The sequence below is a fragment of the Aphis gossypii genome, chromosome X (genome assembly GCF_020184175.1).
Source record: "Aphis gossypii isolate Hap1 chromosome X, ASM2018417v2, whole genome shotgun sequence".
NCBI lineage: Eukaryota > Metazoa > Arthropoda > Insecta > Hemiptera > Aphididae > Aphis > Aphis gossypii.
Window position 1 is genome coordinate 41,916,200 of NC_065533.1, and position 26,066 is coordinate 41,942,265.

A 26,066-nucleotide genomic window follows, 5' to 3' on the forward strand; every position below is an offset into this window, starting at 1 on the left:
AATTTTTATATATCGCTGGTGGGACCTACCACCACATACGGACGAGGGTCTGCCTGCGCGCGCGCGCCGCGCATCGAGCTCGCGCGTCCGTATTCCAGTGCGCGCGTGTGTGTAAAAGCGGTCGTGTAAACGTGAGCATGTGTGCGTTGCGCCTCTCCTTTGACTGCGTACGGTTCGCCGGCGCTATACGTACAGACAGACGCGCGCACACACACGCACACACGCACACACACGCACACAAACGCACACCGAACGGCACACACTCACACGTCGCTGTCCCACTGATACTGATTCGATTCCGACGACGAGACGCGCGGCACACACGCATTCTGACCTGGTCCGTTGCCGGGTTCGGACGTTTCAGCGCGCATTCATTACGCATACGCTCTTCCACTCGCACACACACACGCCACACCGTTGTCGTATATTATTATAACATAACATACCGGTATCCCGTGCGTACTACCACGTCTCTGTCGATTTTTTAATATTTTGTGATTGACGATTATTAAAAAATAAAATACATATTGAAAACAGTTCTCTAAATTTAAACTATATAATCTCGTGGTATTCTGTTCCTTCTCCGCACACGGTATCTACCTCGCTCGCGCAAACACACACGCGCATAAACTACCAATACCATATTATTATACTCAGACGTTATATATATTATATAATATAATATTATATTCACTGCGAAATCATCGTTTCAATCATGGACTTGTTGTGTTGCGAATCCACTTCGAAGAGCGTCGCGCAAAAGGATCCGACACTGTTGTTGGACGACCGCGTATTCGACACCATGCTCAAGTCCGAGATCAGGTGCTTGCCGGCTCCCGACTATTTGGCGACCGTCCAGAGGGACCTCACGGCCAACCTCAGGAAGATCGTCGTCGATTGGATGTGGGAGGTCAGTATTTAATATTTTTATTCGGTAGCTACACCTATTATTGGTTTAAGTTGTACCGGTAGTTATAATCGAGTAGACTTAGCAGTAAATATTATACTTTTGTGTACTGTACGACGTGTGTCCTCGTTTTCGATTTGTCAAATTTTTTGTGACTTCTAAACTTATTGATATTTTTAAATAGTAATATAAAACAAGAAAAATTATGTGCACCTTTACAAAAGTTGTTAACTATTTGGTAAAAAATACGATATGATATTTTTAGCCAATTCGTTTAATGTGTCAAGTGTTTTTTTTATTATTATTACTTAAACGACAACCTAAAGGGTTATATCATGAATTGTTTGGATGGAGAAGGTATGTATATTGCTTTCGAGGCGTTTGTGCCAGCTGTTTTTTTACAAGCAACAAGTGGTCGGGTGTTACCGCACTATTCCCAATCGCGCTTTGAAAAGGCAACTGGTGACAATCTGACAATCGTACCGGTTATCGACACGTAAATATAATATATACTTAGGTGCCAGTATTTAAAACTGTTTTCCAATTATAAAATCGATTTGATTTACTATTTTTAATTTTGTAATATATTATACATTTACAATTATTTTAATATTAAGTGCAATTAAGTACATAACATATTAGTCTAGATATTAGTATTACATAAAAAATATACACGTCTATATAAGTTCATTAACTATAGATACTTTTATCTAAAACCTACTCGTTTGATTATTCTTTGTCACTTTTCATACCCGTTTAGTTTCCTTTTCTAATCACTTTCTATCTTGTTATATTTCTTTCATATCACTAAACCATTATTCATTTTTTATCAAGTCTTCAAACTTCGTAAAATAATCTTTGGTTATCTCAATGACTCATATATCTAATTATAATTTGATTTTGAATTTAGTTAATTCATTATATTTTAATTCGTTTTTTCACTTTTACAACATAATATCCAATGTGTTAAAGAAATGTCTAAATTAATTAATTATCAAAACAAGTTAATAATTAATACTACTATATAAATATATTTAAATATCTAATAAGCTAATAAGTACAATTTTGTTAATAATTTACTAATATTATGATATGTATTTATTTTATATTTAAATATGTTATATCTTACTAAATTAAAAACTGGTTTTTATTCCAAAATATTATAAATGGTTTTTTAGAGTATAGTAGAATATCGAACGGTTGTCATGAAACACATCATAAATATTAATAATTAATATCAATTTAAAAGTATAATTTTTTTAACTTAAGTGAGATTTAATATTTAAACGATTGTTAAATTAAAATTTGAAACTTAATTCATAATCAGCTTTAAAAAAAAGTTACTGACAGCTGGCGAATTAAGTTTTAAAGCTTCAATAAAATGCAGTTTTAATGTTTTTTTTATATAAATATATTTTACGGTACCTAAGTATATTTTGGTCTTTTATTTGCGCTAAGTTAATAAATATAACTTACCTAATATTATTAATGAAACACGAGCTTTTCATGTCCGACCAACCGTATGTATTTACCATTATGAACGTTTGGTCGTTATATTTTTCACCAGTAGCGAATTCAAAAATGATCGCCTCACGTTGGCTCTATGCCAAAAAAAAATGCAACATGATTAGCTTATGTGTGTTTCACTGTTTGTATAATATAAAGGACAACTTTTTAAATGTGGGCTATATTGTAACATTATAAATTGTCATGTTTGTAGTATACTATAATATTATATACCGAACACGTTTTAGTACTTCGGTGAATTCGATAAAAATACAATTTCCAGATGATTTTCAGACTCATTGTAGCAGCCACTCAATCGAACAGGAATTGTTAGACAGGTGCTGGGCGTGTATGCTCTCCAAAAGGCCCAAATTGTTTTTATAGGACGTGATTTTTTGGGGAATGTTTTTGGGAGTCCACGTTTAAACGACGTCTTTGTGAAAAAAGAACACACGCAGGTTATTTTTGATTGTAAATCACGTTGACGGTTCAATTGTGGGGTAGATAACGGTTAAAACATAGTGGAGACGTATCTATAACAATAGTGTCCTTTTTTTTCGTCAATTTGAATTCAATTATAATTACTGCGTGAAGCGGAGGAAGTAATATAAAAATCTGAATAGAATTTCGTACGTATCCTAAAAACTGCTAATATTGTTACATGTGAATTTGAAACTGAATTGAAAATATTACATACGTTTTGAATAGTTTTCAAATTGTGCGACATCAGTGTATCATTTTATTTTCCCGTGTTATTTTCAAATTTCTAGTTTAGACAAGTATTAAGTTTTAAATGTAAAAATAAAAGAGGTGTCCGTCAATAATAACGACGATGATGGTAGGTAAATCCCGTCTATATTATACACAATCGTCGTATATAACGCCCAAAGAGGCCGGTCCTGGGTAAACTGCTGGTTAGGTTACACACTAGAGGCGGCGAATTAAATGTTATAACTCCCGACTCTCCCCTCCGCTTATTGCCTAAAAATACGAGTATAATAAGTAATAACTAATAAGTAATAAGATTTTATTAATAATTGTAAATTGTAATATAATATTATGTTTTTAATATTATATAGTGGATATACCTTTCACATATTTATTAAGTGCTAGCGACTGTGTTTGTGTGATGTATGTCGTATGTATCTCTGTATATAAGTAAGACCTGTGTGTTTGTACACGTAATGTTCCCGAATAATTATTTTATTATAGTGTCCTATTAATTTTATGATATTCTGTGAATTGAAGGTAGTACGTTATAACTTATAACTTTATAAGATTAAAACTAAGTAAGACTTATTATTATTATTATTTTTTTTTTTTTTTTGATGAACTCGTTGGTGATTTTAAATATTTATCTGAAAAGGGGAATTTATTACATAGGAAAAGAGTTTATTTCCTCTATAGTTTACAAGTTTAGGTATTTTTAACCACTTAACATCACAAAACTCTACATTTTGTTTTATTGTTAATGTAATATGTTGTAATGTTTTTGTATATTTAAAAGACAACTCATACTTTTAGGTTTTCTGATTTTAATAATTTTTTCAAAAAACATTTCAATGATCAGAAATTACGTTTGATTACACGTTATTATAGTATGGTCACGTTTTCAAACATTTATAATTAAATTATAAAAAAGCCTTATTAAAAATATGTAATATTTTATTACAATATTAAATTGTCAACTTAATGTAAACAGGTTTTTTTTTTAATATTCATTGGAATACATTAACTACATTACTTCGTAAAAATAATCACGATAATAATAATTGTTATTACTAATTGGTTTGTTAAAAGGCAAACAAGAAATCTATCGTAAAAGTTTTTTTCCGCTGACAAATGTATGTGCGTACAGCAATTAAAGTAATACTTAATGGGAATCGTTTAAAATAATGAACCAGGCTCGTAAGATGGGAAATATACCTTTTTGGTTTGGTGTACTAAAATATTGCATTTGAATGCTTAAAACAGTTCAAATTATATTAATATTATTCGGTATTTTTTCGTACACTATTATTTTATGTTAATTATTATACTTATATGAATATAAGATTATTACTTTTATTTTCTTAAACGGTATCTGTATATTTATTATTTAGGTTATGTATTACTACAAAAATTTTCATAGCGGCATCGTTATTTGGTGCGATGTCGATGAATATTAATCAAATCGAGCGCGGTAGAGCTATGTGTTTAGCACAAAGTCAAACCGCCCGAAAAACTGCACTGCGTGACGTTCGGCGCGCGATCGGGAAGGCTGGTTGTCATGGTAGGAGTGAAGAGGACACACACAATGTCGTAGTCACAATGTGATATTCTTATATTATTTTCTTTTATCGGACGAATACGTCTAATTAATGAGTTAAAAAATAAAATTAAAAAAAAAAGTATAATTTGTTCAGCTGTTTTCGCATGCACATACACATTCGGTATGTAGTGATACGTCGTTCCGAGGTCATTTCGGGGTGGGGGACCCTCGCCGAGTTCCCCTCTGGCCAATGTTCGATGGTGAACACGTGTCGAAAAAAGGTGTCATGTCGACATTTGTGCTTTATTTAACCATTGATGCGTAAAAATGCTATTAAACCCTCCTCCCACTTTACTCAGAAAAACTCCCGGATTAGCGCAAACGATTATTATATTTACAATAGATAAGTAAATTTTTAATATTAAACAAGGGATTATCGGATTTCGGGACTAAAACAGTTCAATGAAGCTGCTCATTTATACGGTTTTTATAAATTTCAAATACGTACAAAGAACTTGTTTGCAATTTTATTTATTATAAAAATATGTTCTTATATACTTTAAATTCAACTTTGGTAGTTTATGTCGACTTTTTCGTTTAACCGTAGACGATTTTAAGGGTTCTGAAAATACCAACTATCTGGCTTCTAAAATTGTTGACATCGTCATCGAACATTAGTCCTCTTTTCAATACATTCACAAATTTATTCATTTTTTTTTGAAAATTTAGTGTTATGCCGTTATGCACATAATGCGATAATAGTTTGATAATATTAAATATTTTGTTGTATAATGGTACAAAAAAAAGATGTGATTTTATATTGAAAAACTACTATCAACTACCTCCTGCCGTTTAACATTGAACAATATTCTTAAATACGGCTAATAAATATTAAATTTCAAAATCGTGTATCTCCATCCGACACCTTGATCACTCATGCAGGAGTATAAGTAAACATAACGGGTAAGATATAATATTTATGATATTATTTTATGTGCTTAGCGCGGACGAATATTCAGCGTAACTCCGGCACGAATAATGGGCGTACTACTCGTGGGGATCTGCCGTATCCGAAATCGTTATCGCGTAATCGCGCGAACCGTGTGTGCTCATTATCATAATATTAATATCGATCGCCGCGTTAATAATCGATCGTATAATTTATTTTATGGCCGTGTACTTTTCGGACGGACGAGCGTGGTCGCACTCTTGTTTTTTGTTATTATTTTTTTTTTTAAATTTACTTTCGCATAGAACTGCGCTTGTAATAATTACGTTTGCGCCTTGGCCCTCAACACAGTGCTCTGTTATGTGTCGTTGTTTAGTGGTCACAGGCATAGACGACGACGATTCTACTCACGTTTAAATGTCATAGGAATTAATTACGACGGTAATAATTGTATTGTAAAATATACGAGACGGTGCAACGCGGCGTACGCACGCGATTCCCGAGAGATTCCTAGAATTATTTCCGCGCCTCGACGACGTCGATTTGCATTTATTCCGTCGCACACGTCTCGTGTTAATTTCTTAAACACGGGTACCCGATGTATTATTAAAGACCATATTATTATTTATTAATACGAGTCTTAACATTCGCTCGACCCGACCGCGTTCGATTCCGTATTGTCACGGCACATCCGCGATAATAAATAATAATATTGTATTATTGAATTGTATCATCGGTGTGATCGGTAGGTACTACGAGCACGACTATACGAACATACGATTCGTTAGATCGGCTCGTCAAAAATATTATATTTTACACAATATTATCCTCAAATTATGCGGCCGTCGTCGGTTGTTATACAATCTCGCGGGCTCGTGTTTAGGTGCGTGTTGGTAGGGGGGAAGCCCAGTGGGTACGTCGGTGGCGGCGGACGACGGGTGAAGAACAAAGTGGCGTGGAGGAGAGTGCGCGCTATCAAATTCTTACGTTTCTCGGGTTATCGGACGACGAAGTGTGCATGACACACACGTATATAATAATATGTGCGCGGGTTCCACTGACGCAAAAACAGCTGATTATCATATCGCGACCGCGGTAATGAACGTATAATATACGAACAACAATAATAATTATTATTATCGAGTGGTTTCGTGAAAGTCATCTTTGACGGCAACGAACTCTACTCTTCTATAGGTAAAGAAAAAAACAACAATGTTCGATTTGTTTTTTCTTTTTTTCGCTTTCCCATCGTGTACATAATACGATGATATTGTTATACACTGTTATTATACTCTCCGTTAAATCGATATGCCTAATATTATAAGACCTCGGAGCGGCGATTGCGACTTTTTTTTGGTTAATCAGGAACCCACTACCAAATTTTCTGTAAAGTTTCAAAACTTTTCGATTTAATTCCTAAAAACACCTTTTTTGAAGCTTACATTACTGGACTAAATATTCTTCCACAAAATCCGCGATTCGTACGAAATCGTCGAAATCCAACACCGTTACCACCGGATAAAATACGCATGCGTAAAATGTGTATGTACACACGCCTAGGAATTTTTGTCCTATACAGCCGTCGTGTCTTGTCGACTGCGATCACAAATAATATCAATAATGGTATTCATGTCGCCTTCGTCGTCGTTACGCATGTCACACGCACACATGCAATACACACATACACAACCGACCGAATAACTCGTAAAATAATTTTAATTTTTCTATTTGAATATTTCTACATACCGCGTGTGCGTGTGTGCATTTCGAAAAAAAAATATACCTATTCTATACCTTATTGCGTTTTAGTTGGTTTCGTGGAAGAGAACGCATCGCTTTTTTGGTGGGGAACTATTCAAAACATCTGCGTTTTTCTAGTCAAATCGTCCAAATCGCACTTTGCTTTGGATAAATTAATGTCAAGATGATGGTTGTAGAACTTTCTTAGGGATTTATGGAATAAATAGGTTACGTCGTTAAAAGGGTAATGCTTAGTCTAGAACATACTGAATTCGGGGTGGGGACGCTTTGTTTTATCGATGTAGACATTATATTATGTGTTCAGCCGATTTACAACTGCTGTCGCCCGTCGAGTTATCTCTCGTGTCTCATCGTATATTATGTGAATAAAGACAAGAGATAGGAGCAGACTGGGAAAGAGAGCAAAGTACGAAGTTTCGTTCGCCTTTGATTGTTAACCCCTATTATATAGAACCATAATAGTATAATAATATTTAATAAGTTGTTTGCCGCGGCCGTCGTACACTTTCAGTGGCCTTCGTCACTTCCTTTCGGCTGCTACGCTCATTTTATGAATGTGTTGAGTCCCCGAAGGTCTCTCGTCGACATTTCGATGAAATTATTAAAATTTAAAAACGCGTCTATAGATATGACACTATAATGGTGGTCAAAGTGACAACCTGAAGTCAGTAGCTATGATTATGAGTTAATAATTATATTTAAATATCAAACATTGTCACTTGTAGAGATGATAATATTCTATTTAACGTTTTTATTAAATTAAATTTGTTATTGAAAAATCATGGAGATCATTACAATCTAACATATCGATTATTGTGACTATATTATTTGACGATATTTAACGCGAATTCATTGGTTTTTTTAGTGACGTAGGCTAATAGACTCTTCCTTATATAAAATATAAAATATTTCAAACCCATAAATATTTTCACACAAACGTGTAATCATACCATTAGTATAATTTTTTACATAATACATAATTAAGCTGTAAATTGCACAAGGTTGTCGTCGTTTATTGGAGGTTACGAAAGTGGTCCTGTAGACTATCATTATATATCTACTATGTAAATACGTGTACCTACACCCGCAAGTGAACCGCCCAAAAAAAGGACGTTGTATTGATGGAAGCTGCCTATTGATTTGTCGTAAAATTATTTTGTTCATTAATAAAAATACAGTTTTACAATCGCATTCAATTTTTGAAACCAAGCGACTACCGTTTATTAATTGTTACTACTTACCTGTACTATCAAGAGTCAATTATTAGTTAATTTTTTTTTTTTAATTAACCTATCATTCGTTGTTTGAAAACGATAACATTAATACATTATACAATATATTATATTGATAATGCTATTTTAACTTATTTGGCAATATTTTTGTGGGAAATGGAAATTAGGTTCCGTTTAGAATTGAAATCGACGCTGTATTCACCAACACTCGCGTGTTGTGTTATCGTTTCAATAAATATTCGTCACTCTAAAGTCTAAAGTATATAATACGTCATGTGCATAATATCAGCTGTTGTATAATATGATAGTATGCGTTTTCGCTTCGAGTTTTCGTTTTGAGAATTCTTGTTCGTTAATTTATAGACGTGTGTGAAGTAGTATGGTAATATTGCGATTCTCAAAGCATTTAAAACGATAAACAATTGTTTATACACGCACATTACGCCACCTTGAAATGTATCGACGTTTAATGATTTAGTAATCCGCCGTGAACGTATTCCGTCAGGGACCTTATCGTCCTTGTAAGATAGTTTTGACTGTATGTCTGTACGTGAAACGACGGCGTGTGTGGTTCGCCAACTTGTGTTCTAATAATAATATAATATCACAATATGCAGCATTCATCGTACATTCGTACACTTGAATACTATTGTCACAGTAGTTGTCTGTATATAATATTATAATGTGACAAATATAGAGTATTAATGTCTTATCTACGGTTTTTTCCCTAGTATAATATAATCGAAACCGGGTTTTTGTTGTTAAAAAAAGGTTTAACTGTTCAACCCAACAGTAAAGAGTCCCCGTAACATCTGACAAGGCAGCGGGATCTTACTGTTGTGTATCCGACGTTGAATAATTTAGAAGACGTTTTTGACATTTACTGTGATTTAAAAAATAAAAATGACGCTGGACAATTTAATGAAATAGGTACCGTAATATGTTGATGTTGGTTTTATTTAGACTTAAGCTATAAGTCTACAAGAAACGTCACAATGTCGTTTTTGGATTTTTTCTTTTACCATCATGTGTTATACCCGTGACCCGTAAAATAAACACGGTTTATGATCAGTGGTGGTATGCTTTTTATTTGTACCTACGTTATTTTCGCTTTAAAATGAAAAAAAAATATGCGTAATTTCTCTACCTAGTGTTCGCGTGGCACGCGTGAGTACATTGTTTTCTTCGTTTGCATGTATTCTTCGAATTCGTTGTTATTCGTTTAACCAGGTTTTGGGGGGAAACGTGTGACGTGAGAAATATTGTTAAACCGCGTGTTTGGTGTATGAATTCCAAACGACGGGTAGGTTTGGTCGCGAGTTATTATGCTATGCGCAAGACAATGATATTTGTTTAAAACGCAATGCAATACAAATCTAAAAACTTCTAAATATTTTTTATATATAGTTTTGTTTAGAAATATCTTATCGGTCGTAACGCAATTTATGCTGCCGCGACACCACATTGCGTGACCCCTATAATAGTCTCGATATAATATTATATTGAATTTGTTGGAATATCATCGAACTGTGAAAATGTAAAAAATTAAAGAGTAGGAGTTGACAGTAAATCATTTGATAATTACTAATGTCTCTTGGAAAATAATTATTACATTTTTCCGGAAACTCGGAATTTTATTTGTTGTCGCAGTTGGTCTGTTCGTAGTAATTTACATAGTACCAAATCATAACATACTTTATGGAATTGGTGTTTGTGTCAAAAGAAATGGGACAACATTAGAAAAATTGGTTTTTGTACAAAACAATTTTGATAAATTAGTCTTAACGTAACGTTTACCAAAATATAATTAATAGGTATAATATATTGTTTTAACTTTTTGTGTAGGTACTTTTTCACCATTTATTTATTTAATTTTCAATAATCGTTCTCGCCACCCCAATTATCGAGAATATTATATATTAAACGAAAATTCGAGCGTCCCGAGGCAATGAAAACTAAATGGAAGTTTTCAAACACGTAGCGCTACACGTAATATACATTATATAGAAACGCGCGCGCTCGTTCGATTTAATGACACGATTATGTTTTGTAAAATCGAGAAGTATTCAAATGCGTGTTGTACATATTATTATTATATCCAATTATCGCTATTATTTTGTGTTCTAGTTAAACAGTTATAACACTTGATTGTTAAAATTACACGTAAACAATTAATAATTACATTAGAACGACAGCAACACAGTGTTTAATAAATAGGAGGTCACGAGTATTTTCGAAAAAGTATATTACAATTTAAGGACAACTCCGTCGAAACAATTATGTGGATTCTAGTAGTTATGGTGTGTGTATGTGTGTATATTATGAATGTTATGATGGTTGATGGGTAATGAACATAATTATAATAATGATGTTATTTTCGTGTTATTTTTATTATTTCTTTTTTAATTAATATTTTATGAAGATTTTATTATAATGTTAACGTCATTCGTTACGTACATTAATAAATGTATTACGATGAACATTTTTTATGCACTATATTTTTACTGTTTGAGTGTATACATTTAGTAAATGCGATAAGAAAAATTAGTAATTTGCTCTATCGAACACTTAAATATTAATTTATAAGTTTATTCGACGAATATGATAAATCTTAAAAATAAGATTATATAATAAGATTTATAATATATATATATTAATTATATTTATTATATTTATAATATATATATTGTATACATAATATATATATATTTATTTAATATTCTGTTGAACATGTTCTCTGATTATTGCTGGATATAATTTTTCATGTAATATTGTTTATTTGTTTCTAAAAACAAGGATCATTATTTTCGGTCCAGTTGCTCTAGACCTATTGATTTAAATTTAGTCATTTTAACATTTAAACGCTTGTTGTTATTCGAGTTTTCCGATTTTTTGTCATATTGGTATTATTGAACAATGAACATAGTGAACTGATCGTGTAATACCTATCGACTTATGAGATTAAATTTCAATTTTGAATTTAATTATAATGATAATGTAGAAAGCTGAAAGAATAATTTTCCACTTCTATGGTGTGCGGTGTTTGTGTTATTTATATTTGTCGGATGCTACAAAGATATAACTCGTATGGTTATTGAAATCCATGTGTATTATGTGGATTCTATACTGTGTGAATTACTTTGGAGTTACACCAAATGTATTTGTGTAACACGCAGACACAGAATTACATAAATATTTTATTATGATACATAATATTATAATGTACGGCGGACGAGATAAGGAACTAGATAAACACATGTATAGGTTCCCTGATCAGCGTAGACTTCAAAGCAGTCATTTCCGGCAGTTTTCAAATGGTTTGAAAATTAGTGTATGTGTTCTTTCGTTGCAACGTGATCACGCACGATTGTAATGAAATTGTTTAATATGTTTCAATAATAGTTTTTATACTTTCATTATTAACATGATTCATGGCCCGTTTCGCGCGTTCATAATAGTGAACAGTGACTTCCCCTCTGTTCAATAGTAAATAAGCTATCGGTATTAATACTGCACGATTGCTATTTACTTTTTTAAACGATAATAAAATTCTGAACAGCATAAAATATCTCTTCGAAATGTAATCGTTTAAATAAGTTTGTAATAACACACATATTAAGCCATAACTCATAACTCATAAGTCATAACATAACACATAACACATAACATTATAATAGGTACAAGAAACTATTTTCGATTTAATTACTAAACTATTGAACGACAACTAAAATATATTCTAAATCTATTTGCATTATAATTATCAACCGAGCATTGTCGTAATATGTGATCTGGCTAATACGTGTCATATCACCAATTAAATAATGTTGTCCGTAATCCCATGTTTTTTACCCAAATGTATCTATGAAAACGTTTATAAACACCTTATTTATGTTTCAAGTATTACTCTATCAATACAGTTTATACTTTGCCAGGGATGCATTATAATATTATAACATGCGGTTGAATGAAAGACTATAATATGAATTAATGAATTAATTATAAAGCAAATCGACGGCGGTTCTCCGTTATTCCGTTATCATCCTAAACTGACTCCCACTTCTTCCTACCAACCGGACCACCGAGTACGCGCGTCGTATTTAATGTTAATATTAATACTACCGACTATATTATAATAATGTCGACGATATTTAGTATTTATGCTTGTCCGGTCCACCGGATAGTTAGGTTAGGACTACACAAAACTAGTGTGTTGATTGTGAATACCCTTTGTGTACCCAGGATCACAACCCGAAGGCTTCCGGGATGGTTGCGCTGATGGGGTGGAGAAATTTTTCAATTTCGGTATTTGTTGATGAGTGTGAGTGAGTAGGGGAGGAAACAACGCTTTCTGAATGCATACGTGACGTTGCAGTCAGACTGTACGAGCGAATTTTAGCTGGTTAGTGGTTACTATTGTATAGTGTTTGCCACAACCAATAGTAGGTATACAAAAACATTCCTGAAACCAGTTATCGCGAAAAAACATAACAAATTAAAAGACAAATTTGAAGTTTTTTTCTATGTAATGTGTATGTGTATGATGTGTATACTTTGTCGTCAAAGTCGTCGTGTGGCTGAAACGTGTTTCTGAATGTTGTGTGTACGCGCATGCGCGCGCGTGCGATACTTCACCGGCAGCTTAAATTACATAATTATTGTACTTTACCTACAACTATCGCTCCGTGCGTTATTACGATTTCTTAAAAATTATCACTTGCTAGTTGGTTGTAGTATTTAAGTAGACGAGAACGCAAACACTGACTTCACTATAGATAATGCCGCTGTAATTCTAAAAATAGCAAATATTGTCTTTCTTTATAGAAAATATTATCATTGTTGTACTTTGGTAGGTCGTTCGTATACTAAGTAAGTATGGCATACGATGAAAAGGAAAAAAATCGAACGCGTGTCGGTTTGTTTAATTGTGTACTTGAAGAATTAAAATAAAAATGCATAGCGCCGTCTTTGAGAGAGTATTAAGTACTTACTCGTTTAATTTTGCTCTTTATAATAATATATCAGTAAAGCGTTGTGTCTTATACACGATTTGGATATTCGTCGTGTGTGTCTTATAACAATTATGAATCAATTGTACGATGAAATATTAAATTGATTAAATTGCCGAAATTGCCAGAGGATCGTTAATTAAACAGACATTGATTGATTTGTCGTACCGAAATAGTAATCATTAATCATCCTACCGTATTTACTGGACTTATTAGTTTTTTTAAACGAAATCAAAGGGATCGTTTTGTTTTAGTTCTATCTCGTTATGGTTTTAAACGGGATTATTTTTTACTGAACGTGTATCATCCACCAGAGTATTTTATTGAGTCAGTGTAGTAGTTATATACGCTAAGTTATGCTGTTTGGCAATCAAAAGATGGCCAACGTTGTTAATACGCGTGATTTCAAAAAGAAAATCTTCAAGGAACAGAATATAATATAATATGTTAGTATGTTACACACATACTGTAATGTTTTAAATGATGTGAAACAGAAAAAAAAATGAAAATTTAAAACACCTAAGTCGGTTTGAGACAGAGTATGAAAGATAGTGTGTTGTGTATAATATAATACATAAGTATTATTTAAAAAAAAGTCGCTTAGGTTTCATTCAGTGTTCGGATCAGCGGTGGTTGACCGTGGTGGCGTGTACTTGTAAGTCGTCGCCGAACGAGTGGCGAGTCGTATTTTATAAATCCAATAAATCGTGTGTGCGTGCGTGTGTACCCCTGTAAGTTTACTAAACATTCCGTTGAAATCCGTTTAAACTCCATCTTGTTGTTATATCTTATCCAACTGAGCGGTTTTATTTTTATTATTGTGACGTACGTATACGGCGGCGTAACATGATAGAGCAAAAGTAACAAAATACGACCCAGTCTATTAATGCACACATCCCTGCCCCCCTCGCAACCCACCGTTTTATTATAATTGTTATTTCGGCTTTCTCGTTGCATCGTGTTTTTTAACAGCTCAACATATGAAAACCAATTCGCGTCGTTATTTATAAAAACTAAAAACTGCTAAATGGGATTTCCTGTATTTAATATTCGGATAACACGCCCGTCGGGCTTATTTTAAGACGAACGAAGTCGCGACCAAAGGAAGGCAAACGATCGAAAAATAGATCCTTATAAAAAAATTATAACTTAACCATTCAGATTCAATAATTATTTGCATTTGTTTGTTTTTGAAGTTTTAAAAATGTGACAATTCCCAGTTTCCGTTTTTTTATTTTTACTTCGATGCAATGGTGGTTATTCGCCTATTCGAATTCACTTCACATTAATTTTCATGGAGTTAAATAAATACACATAACGGCAAGAACAGACCGCCCCCATCGATAATGCTAAAAGAAATGAAAACAAAAAACCATAAAAGAAACGAATGGATCCATCAAAACGACTAAAAATGGACGTAAAAATAATTTGGTCCTCCGCCGTCGTCGTTGAGTGCCGACCAAACTGGTTGTCGCGTTACCCGGCCACCGCCCTTTGTTATCAACATTTTAAATCTTCCCACTAAAGCAGTTCATCGTACAGTGTGTGTGATTACTGATTAGTATTATCGTAATACAACAAACAAAAATTGTAATACTAGTGATTTTTTATTTTGGATTTTAGTTTGAATTGAAACGATCGACCACTCTAGTCCGTTTGGCGGTATGTTTCGACGACAACCGAATGTTCGAGAATTTTTGCCATAGTATCATGATCCCTTGTAAACGTTTTCAGTGCGCTAATTATAATCGGTAATGAATTTCTAACAATTGTCGGATAAAAAACGATTTTCTTTTAAAGCTATACGTTGTGGTCGTCAACGTATGTTAAAAAACCACAATTTTGCCTCAGGTATCCCGATCTTGGTCGTATATGCAACGTAGATGGGAATTATGCTGGATGGATCTTTTGATAATAATTACGTCGCGGCGACGTGTTTTAATTACAGGGACGCGCACAGCCGTGTTTTGACGGCATCGCGTCGTCGGTATAAACGAGATAATGTTGTTATTATTATTTTATTTTTTTCTCTCAACTCGGGCCGCCGAGTTGGGCCCAGATTTCGATCGCCGCCCCGCATACGGACATTGTATCCTTTCCTTTTCGTCCATTGTGTAACCATCTTAACGTGACGTCGGCACTCGTTAACTTGAAAAACAAACGATATTTCTACTATATACTCTCGTGCCGTCGATGATTGGAAATATCGTTACCTATCATGCTATCATCTAGCTATGCCTTATTTACTTACACGCAAGTCTTGGTGTTTTCGTATAATTTTCAACCGTACCGTATATTGTATTTATAATAATATAAATAATACACGCAATGCCTTGGATAGTTTTTTTGAATCAAACAAATATATTTTTGGTATGTTTTCAAAAATGAAAGTACTCGCATTCGACCAACGCGAAATTCCAAAAAATATCGCAGACAACTGTAGTACTATTGTACTATCATTTTTATCTAGTCTACGTCATTATCGAATAAAATATATTATGTTTGATAGTAAACGACAATAACGCACTTCGAACATAGCTGCGTTTTCACATCAATGAAATAATTTATTTATTATTATTTATTATTTATTTAAATATATTAATTATTGTATTGTTTTTTTTTTGTATCTTCGTTGTAGGTTTAATATAATTTATAATATACATAACATAAGTGATGTGGTCATGTACAGTGGTTAATGGTTTTTGTGGTAGTCGCGGTCAGGAGCGGTGTTTAACGCGTATGATTTAAAATATAATATAACACTCTTCGGTGTTTCGATACTGATATTTTTTCACCGCGTTTGTTTATTACACACGTTCGATTTGTTCATTCGAGAAAAGCCTAATTTTTGCTGTTAGTTAAGCGATACATTTTTATTTAATAATCATCACCATACCGACCACCCGTCGACTGTCTATTTTTAATTTTTTTAATATTTTCATATTTTCTTTGATAATAATATATATATAAATTTACGTACTTGAATGTAAACATGACATGAACACGAAGAAAACAAAATTAAAAAGAATCTATTATGGTGATTTAGCATTTTTATTTCTTTCTATTTATCTGTTCCGTTTTCAACACATTGGCAACTTTAGTATAATAAATTTTACTACGAAGTAGAGTAGGCATTTCTTACGTATAAAAATATTTATACACTGATGGACGGCTTCAGCTGTTATAATACCAATATTTATAAAAATATTTCTTTTTGGCGCTGACTAGGCAAAGTATGATAATATTATCGAGGTTGGCCGTCATTGTTCTACCAAATTATACATAAATTACAGTACACAAACTCGTAATCAATGTTGCGCTTCTCTACTTCCCTAGACAAATAATTTATTTCCGGTCATTGATCAATAGCACCGCACAGTCGCTGTGCGATGGACCCAATGTATATTTTGTGTATTAAAAACATGGAAATGGATTTTAAATTAAAGGATGGAGCGGTGATTCTCGATTATATCGCAATTTTTCTTTTTCGGATATCCTCCAAGTATGGCGAACCACAATTTTTTCCTTGCTTTATCGTCGACAATAACGCAATAATTTCAATAGTAATTCTTCATTAACTGTCAACTATCCTCGTTCTTATTTTCTTTCTTCTTTTATTGTTAAATATCGTGAATTCAAATTAGTTATTATAGTCGATAACAATCAGTATGGAGGGAACATTTACGCAGAGTAGATGGTGTGTACGGGTAATTATTAATTACAGACATCGTTAATTATAAAGTGTATACGTCACAAATATTCACATCGGTGCAGTTTTGAAAATTACTCTAAATATAATAATCGACGTGCATTAAAGAAATTAAAAAACTGATCGCGCTTATTATACGAAAAAGGTGGTCTACTGTTCCGACTATAATCGCGCTGACGTAACGTGTACGTTGGAAAATGCATTTTATTGTTTCGCACACATGGAAAATGTCGATCTGTTCATTTTTATATATAACGGAACGTAAATAACAATCAAGAATGCTTTGGGCGTGCTTACCTATATACAACGGATAATCCTGCATTATTTGCCCATTGTATATAATTATAATCGAACGATAACTGTATTGAAAACATAATATGCGTTTGTGGGTGTAAATCCCCTCCGGATACCTTTTTTTCTGCAGAGTTATGTCTTACAACATTAATTATTAATAAAATTGTTTTTAATCATTTTTCAAATAGTAAAAATAGTTGTACATACCCAGTCGTAACATTTTCTCCGACTATTTTGTTGTGCGTGTGTACTAAACGTTTTTATAAATTTAAGAATAATTAAAACTTTAGTTATTATATAGTTTAATTTATAATTTGTGTAGCTTTTAAGTATGTAACTACGGTCGAATCATTAAAAAGCGTGTACGTGTGAAGATGGCATGATGCTCTTCAGAGAAATTGATAAAAAATTATAATGATCACATTCCCGTCTAATACCAATAACTGGTAAATTGTAGGTACATTTATAGTATGTGGGTTAGACGCGGTTAATGTACATAAATGATTACCAGTATTGTTATCGTTATAACTTATAATTATATTAATGTTTGTTTGTTAATTTGAACATTTCCGTCGTTTTTGTACGACTGCAACCGTCGTAGATAAAAATATAACAAATATTATATAAAATAGCATATATTTTTAGTCCACAACACTTCTATGCGTTACCGGCTTGTGTTTTTTTTCTTCGATGGGTTTCTGGTGTTGTGCACTGCGAGAGAAACACCATCACGTATTCACGTACTATCTTATCTCTCTTCTGGCTTCTCATTTTTATTTTCGGCGTCCGACTGTTGGCGATGACGCGTCTAGCAATCTCGTACGGAATATCGAGTTTAATACACTGTTCGGGAGAAGTTTGGCGGAAATATGCTAAAGCCATCTGAAAAATTTACTTAGTCGCAAAAAGTTAGTCGACGTCGTCACGTCGTCTATGATTGGCGATTAGACCAACGGACTACGAGTTATTGACACCTGTTATTATTTGCACGCAACACACGACTAATAACGGGCCAGGGCTTGAGGTTATACTGTATTATTAGAAAGAAAAGATAAAACGATACGAAAACTAAATTAATAGCTCTTTCCGAATCTTCTGAACGTAATATTATAATGTATTAAACGATGCATATTATTTAAATCCATCGTCTGGTGGCCGTCGGTGGGACTACTCGAGTTTTCATCAGAACGCGTTTGTTTATTGTTTTTAACCATTCTGAATTTTTATTTTTCGGAACGCACGCCTTTGGGGACGTATACACGTTAACGTACTATATACGTAATATTTTGTGTATAATATAATAATATAATTTATTTCGTCGTCATCGTCGTTGAACGATGTCAATAAATGAACAGAGTTAGTGGTTGTGGAATGGGTGGACGATATGGTCACTCGATATATTTTATTATTATTTATTATTAACGACCGTGCACCTATACGGACGTGGATGGTGGTACACACATTATACGTTACGCGCGTGTTCGTACACCAACGGCGACGATTTTCTACTCCGGTCGAGACGGCAGTGGACTTATTTTATTATTAAGAAAAAATGCGATTTTGCGACGAGTAATATACCTATCGCGTCGGCGTTGATAAGTGCGGTGCATTTGGTTGAATTGATTCAAGAATAAAACAATAATTATTCACATACCGAATAATATTAAAATATCGTTGTCTATTATGTGTTTTTTAAAATTTCGAAAATATCTTTCTCGTTGTAGTTATGGGATTCTTCCGTGGATACTTTTGAATTGAAAATAAAACCGATAAATAGTAAACTGATATGGACACTTCCACAAAAACTCTGATCTCTCCAACCCTAAGTTTATAAAATTATAATTTATGACCAATGTAAACTCGAAATATCGCGCAAAACCTTATTATTATACGTCGTGTAGCGTTTTAATTCGATGACAGGCTTTATGCGTATATATATATATATAGCTCCCCTCCAGCCGCGGAAGTACGCAGTATCCCTTCCTATACAGGATAAATATCTCAATTCACACGTACAGACCTTGGGTAGACGCGCAAAAAATCTATATGCGAATAGACAAGGTCGAAACAACGATTTTTTTTTGCCACACACATACATTTACAAACACACACACAAATACATGCATAACATTTTCGGCACAAAGACAATGTCGTATGGTCGTATACACGCGCGGTTTTTTATACTTTCCTGTTCTCTTTTCATATTATACAATATATAACCAGTCGATGCCAGTTCATTACCCAATAAGTCCTATCAGGTATATATTATAATAAAACCATAATGATAATAATAATAACATGTATTAACGCGTTATGATGGTTTTCTATATTTTGCTATATTTTTAATTTTTTTTACCAACACGCATGTATGTTCCCGTACGATATTCGTATGTATATTATATTATATATCAATTGAACGAGCGTGATAAATTTTGATTAAGCGTTTTTTTATTATCCATATGCCCGGTGGCAACGTGCCAATTATACGTGATCCTAGAACCTGCCGTGTACTGGTAATTTGCACCGAATAATATTGTATTAGCTGTTTTATTTTAAGTTTCAAGTAATAATATAATATGACGCTGTCGTTGTCATCGTCATCACGAGCAATCCAGTACAAATTATTCTTAAATGACCTGCTGTCCACGTGTCGTTGTCGCGTATTGAAACGTGATTATATGCGGTACCTATTCAATATATTTTGACGCGTCCGCGTTCTATAGATCGATAATAAACAACGGGAGTTTCTGTCCATTTTCGATATCACCATAGCTTACGACGATGAATTTCCGCGGAAAACGATAGTGTAGTTTTTCTTTCCTTTCAGGTCACTTCTAACATAGATCGATTTCGACTATCGCGCAAGTAGAAGTAGGTGCATCACACACGATACACATACAAACGAGTCTCCTCTCCCCGTCACTTGTCTACCGGTAGTACTATACACAGTATACACACCGACCATCGGCGTCGGTGATTAAAATTCTATTTCTTATATAAAAGTCGTCGGTTTTTAATTTTCTAATTTATTATTCCCCACCACGGGCGCCGTAAAACGGAACGGACACACGCACTAAAAAAAAAAACCGAAAAGAAACAACCCGAAAACCCTATCCTTCAATTACGTGTACATGCGTTTCGGGTTTAACAACATTCCAACGTCCATTGTCGGCGTCCGGGCCCCTCGTCTCTCTGACAACAACCCGGTTAGTGGTACTACCGCCGCCGACGACGACGACGACTTGGCTCCACCCATAATCTCCGAAAGCATTATAGTATTATACATTATAATATACAGACTGAGATGCTCATCAATCTCACAATAAAATCTCTCACCTCCAAGCTAAGCCAATGGTCGTCGTCGTTATCCCTTGGGTAATTGACTGCTGCTGCGCCACGGCGGCGCGGAGAAACGTTATTATGTATATATCATCCCTCGCGATCGGGATTCGGATAAATACTGTCGACTAGCCATCCAGTCAGCCCAGCCACCCGGAGGCACATTCCATCGGTGGTAGTATATAATACCGTAATATATATATAGGTATACTAGTCGTTATGATCGCACGCACACATCATATATACATATATATATTCATTTGCGGCATAGCATTCCCACGTATTATTATTATTATTATTATTATCGTCGTAGTCTTAGTCCAGGTCTCCACCTAATTTATAAATTAATTTCTCGCTTCGTTCGATCGCGCGTCTTAGACGCCGCCACTACCCCGTGACAACACGTGTGCGGCGGCGCTCTGTATAATTTAGTGCCTCATAGTCGTTTTTCGTGTCCTGCGAACGGGTCGACCGGACGCATATATCACGCGCGGTCCAAAGGAAATGTCCGAAAACGCCGCCACTTGTTGTCGTTACGCAGCGAGTGCATGTTACACGGATCCTGTATGTATACTGAGAACATATAGTCCTAAATAACAAAACGGTGCTCCCCCGGAAACTGTGTATTGTATATACAAAAACCTACAGTCGCCGCCGGTTTCTTCCCATGGTTGTCGTAAAAATTATTTATATTTTATTTACCCCATTAATGATTTCGCTCGACGAACGAGAACATTGCAGCTCGCAGCCACTTCGCGTAGTCTTGTGTAGTCGAGTACCTTACTAATAATACGTATACCTCTATGCAATGCAATAGTACATATTATTATTTCAATAGTACATGAAGGTGTATTGTTTATGCACCGTGTTTGCCGCGTGTGTGAATGCCGCGACCGCCTCCACCGGTATTGTTCGAGACAATAAGACCATCGCTCGAAACGTATATCAAAACAAGGGAGGATGGCCCTTCCTGAATTTTTTTCGGAATACGTGTCGGATAGAAGCGACGTATTTCGTGTGTAATCGTGTCTTGACTTAGGCACCCTGTAATTACTCGTCAACGTCAACGACGATTTGACTTGAGGCGACACGACACCGGTTCTTTCGACCAAAAAACCAGATAATTTCATAATTACAATTTTTAAAACTTATATTATGTAATATTATAATATAATTGAGCAACCTAGTGCCGTATTATAATTTTTATTATAAATGTTCATATAAATTTAATGTGTATTATTATCACTAATCGATATATTTTATTATTCCGTCGACGGTTGTATGACGTGTTTCCTTTACAATACAATGAACATAATTCATTATATTTAACGTGTTCACTTCAAATGATTATTCAAATCGATTGCTCGTAAGAACAATATTTTCATTCTTAGTTATTAGGCCGTATACGCTGCGATTAAAAAAAAGTCTGTAGATAGTACACTTTTTATAGTTCATTATTATATTGTATTCAAGTTTCAAAGGTTGTTAATGCAGTGGCAAAAACATGTTATACGTATTTTATCGAACATATTATATTTATCAATGTTCTTTTCCGGTTCAGAGATGATAAACGATGATTACGAGTGAAAAATAACTCGTGTAAATAATAATAACAACGTTCACAAATTAGTCGAAAATATTTTGACGATAAAAATGGTAATAAAATTAATAGGTGTAGGTTTATTTGGAATTTTGAGTACACGAGTAGAGCGCTCGTCGCAATAATTTTTAATTATTATGATTGAACGGTTGCGTTCTCGTTTCTCCGAAAACTAACCAACTCGTGAATATCGTATGCTTAATATTAATATTATTTTCAATATTATAATAATGACTATCATGACGTGTCTTGTACTCGGCGTTTAAATCGAAAGTATAATAAATTATATACCTATATAGTATTTATAAAATATATATAAATGATATAATATCTATATGTATGTTGAATTATATTATTGTAAAATTGATTATTCCATGAGATATTATACTATTAATTATATTCTCGTGCCTATTTTATTTGACTTGATGTTGTAAACGTTTTATGTTATTTTTGTTGCGCAGGTCTGCGAAGAACAAAAGTGCCAAGAAGACATTTTTCCATTGGCCGTCAACTATATGGACAGGTTCCTGTCGGTAAATCCGATCAATAAAAATCACCTACAGCTGCTGGGCACCACTTGCCTGTTGGTCAGCTCTAAACTTCGGGAGTCCGACTGCCTTTCCGTCGACCTTTTGGTTCTGTACACGGACAATACCATTACTTCTGAAGAACTGTTGGTAAGTCGTTTGCTCGTTATATTTTTTCGTTTAAGTTATCATTATAATATTGAATCCGATGGGTTCGATGTTTTCTTGTCTCACAGCTCATTGTCCATCGTCATTGCAAACCCATTGTTTTTTTGTCGTCTCCGCTTACAATTGTTTGCTTGTTTTCGATGACTAAAAATAATTTTATTTTTATATTTTCTGGAATGGCTATTTGGGGTATTTTTCTAACTAATTCGTTCTAATAATACTCATTAATGTGTTAAATTTAATGTATCCGATAATTAATTAAAACAACTATTAATTGTAGATATTTTTCAATTATAGATATTTTGGTGTCTGAATATACACGAAATCGGGTTTTATTATTAGTTATTTTTTTGTCTGATATTATTTCAAACGCATTATTGTAATCTCGATGATATTTTCGCAAAAAAAAAACTGTCAATTATGCACAGTAGATTCATTCATTTCGGTATACAACATAATAGACATTATGAATTATGAAATACACGCTTTGTTGAATTTGTTTTCTGTTTTTTTTTTTCTTAAGTAAATCGGCGTAGTGTTTAGTATTCGGTGTTGCACACAAACCGCCGACATATTTTAACGACGAATTACACAAATACAAATAAACTGAAATTCGTTTGGTCGATTTGGCTCGGATAAAAGAAACATTTATAAATGTGTATGTGGAAATGATAAAAAATAATATACGTTTCTTCGAATTCATATCGTCGCGTATTTGCTTGCCATATATTTTTTTCATTCGCTTCAATCGGTTAGTACGTGAAATTTAAAAACTACGTCACGAACGCCGTCTGTTTGAGGTACCAAGGTGGTATGTGTAGGTATGTGATTTCGTGCTTTAGAAACGTAAAAACCAGTTGAACGGCGAGTACCTCCTAGTTTCATTTACCACCATCTATGCACCCATTTTAGAATATTTACATACTTTTAATATGACGTTTAATCGTTTGTTCATAATATAATGGATTTACAATAAATATATCTGGCGTGGTCAGGGTTTACACTGTTTACAGACATAATGATAATAGCAAGTTATACTGCGTAGAAATACAAAAAACGCATAAATCTTGTGTTACGAAGGTGAGTGGGGAAGGTCAAAGGGGAAAGCGTAATTTCGGGGTATACCCTTTCACGTGAATGTCTGGCGACGAAATAAGATCTCTCCGCCTTCGTTGGGAATTAATATTGTTGTGCGGGCTACTCCGACGCGTGCGAATCTTGTGTGGTGTGACCGACTTTGTAGTTTGTATTATCCATTCGGCTATTTTTTTCGCGAGTATCGTATTATTTTTGTGTCGTAGTTGCGTGCGATCTCGATAAAATAATAGTCAGTCAGTATGATATTTTTGGGAAGAACATAATAATATGTACCGATTAAAAAATAAATACTGAAGAAACGACGACTGAATTCTTTTACTGTCGTGTTTTGGATGTAATTAACAGCGGGTGTATCGCAAAGGTGAGACGGGTAAATGTCCGGTGTGTGTGTGTGTGTGTGTTGTGTGTGTGTGTGTGTACCCGCGCGATATTAGACTCTGCTGCCGCAGACGAACACGAAATTGGGCGACAAAAAAAAATATTCGAATAAATTATTATCGACCAAGAGTGGTGTTACCACTGCGCCGCCACTATCCGTCGTCGATTATTGTCGTTGTGTGAGAGTGTACTTACTTTTTTATGTATATAATATAGGAGTTATGCTAATAAAGGGCGGTGGCGGCGTGTGGTACATGCTACGGCGACGCAGGAAACGTTGGCCAGTTTTTTTTTTAAATTCCTTTTTTCCCTCTCGCGCGCGTGCGAGTGTGTGTGTGTGTATGTGTTTGTGTGTCTTTCGTGATTTGGGCGCGCACGGAAGACCACCACAATGGTATAGAGTGTGCTAGACAGTGTGAGAGAAAATCGGTGTTTTTGAAGGAGAAGAAACGATCGTTCGCGCGCTCACACTACTACTACCACCTTATACATATTATGTATAACAACCGAAACGTGAATGGTCGAATAACCGAAATATTATTACTGCGTGTCGTCGTGGGAGGATTCTGTCGAACAAAAGGCGACGGTAATAATAATTACTATTATTGTAAAGGAGACGAGCCGGACGGGATTCGGGAGGGCGTAATAGAAATAAAAATAACGCGTAGTACGTATATATGACGAAACGAATCGTTTCAAGAACGAAGCGCCGCTGCCGCTGTTGGATACCGCGACCGTGACGTACACAATTGTGGATTATTCGTTAAGATTTGATAAAAAAAATGTCCGCATTGAAACTCGCCGTCGTCTTTGTCAAGTTATGTTTTAGCATAAACAATATGTCAAAGTCACTTCAATCACTGTTAAGAAAAAATACGTTTCCTCTTAAAGATCGACAATTCTATGATATTCCGCGTGTGGAGTGAAGGAACAGATCGATCTATCGATTAACCCGCTCGATGGGATAAAATTATATAAGTAGGTATGCGTCAGACGATAATAGTAAGAACTAAGAACAATATTGATATGCATAGAATAATATTGTACTTATACGGTCCCGTTAAAAAAAAAAAACGAAATTCTTTTAATCTCTTCGATCGCGAATGGCTCGATATTATTATTATTGTCGTAAAACAACAAACACGCAGACGTACGTCGTATTATAAATTGTTTACCTTTATGCGGTGCCCGCAGACGATGTTGTTTTTGTTGTTTAAACGCGCGACGTCGACCGGATGCCGGCCGTAGTCGTGTTTTCCTGGCCGCCGAAATGTTCGGGTTGGAATTTTTACTTTGTTTTTTTTTCAATTGGACCGACAACGATAAGTCGAATATTATAAT

At 34.3% G+C, this 26,066-nt stretch overlaps 1 protein-coding gene across 1 annotated transcript in view; it reads left to right on the top strand.

The window, feature by feature from the left end:
• The first annotated feature begins 255 nt into the window (after positions 1 to 255).
• The window catches only part of LOC114125104 (G1/S-specific cyclin-D2-like), a 57,042-nt gene continuing 31,231 nt past the window's right edge, over positions 256 to 26,066 (top strand). The window contains exons 1-2 of the mRNA XM_027988600.2: positions 256 to 910; positions 23,016 to 23,231. Coding sequence (XP_027844401.1) covers positions 716 to 910; positions 23,016 to 23,231 — 411 coding nt within the window. The 5' untranslated portion in view covers positions 256 to 715. The remainder of the gene's footprint in view (positions 911 to 23,015; positions 23,232 to 26,066) is intronic.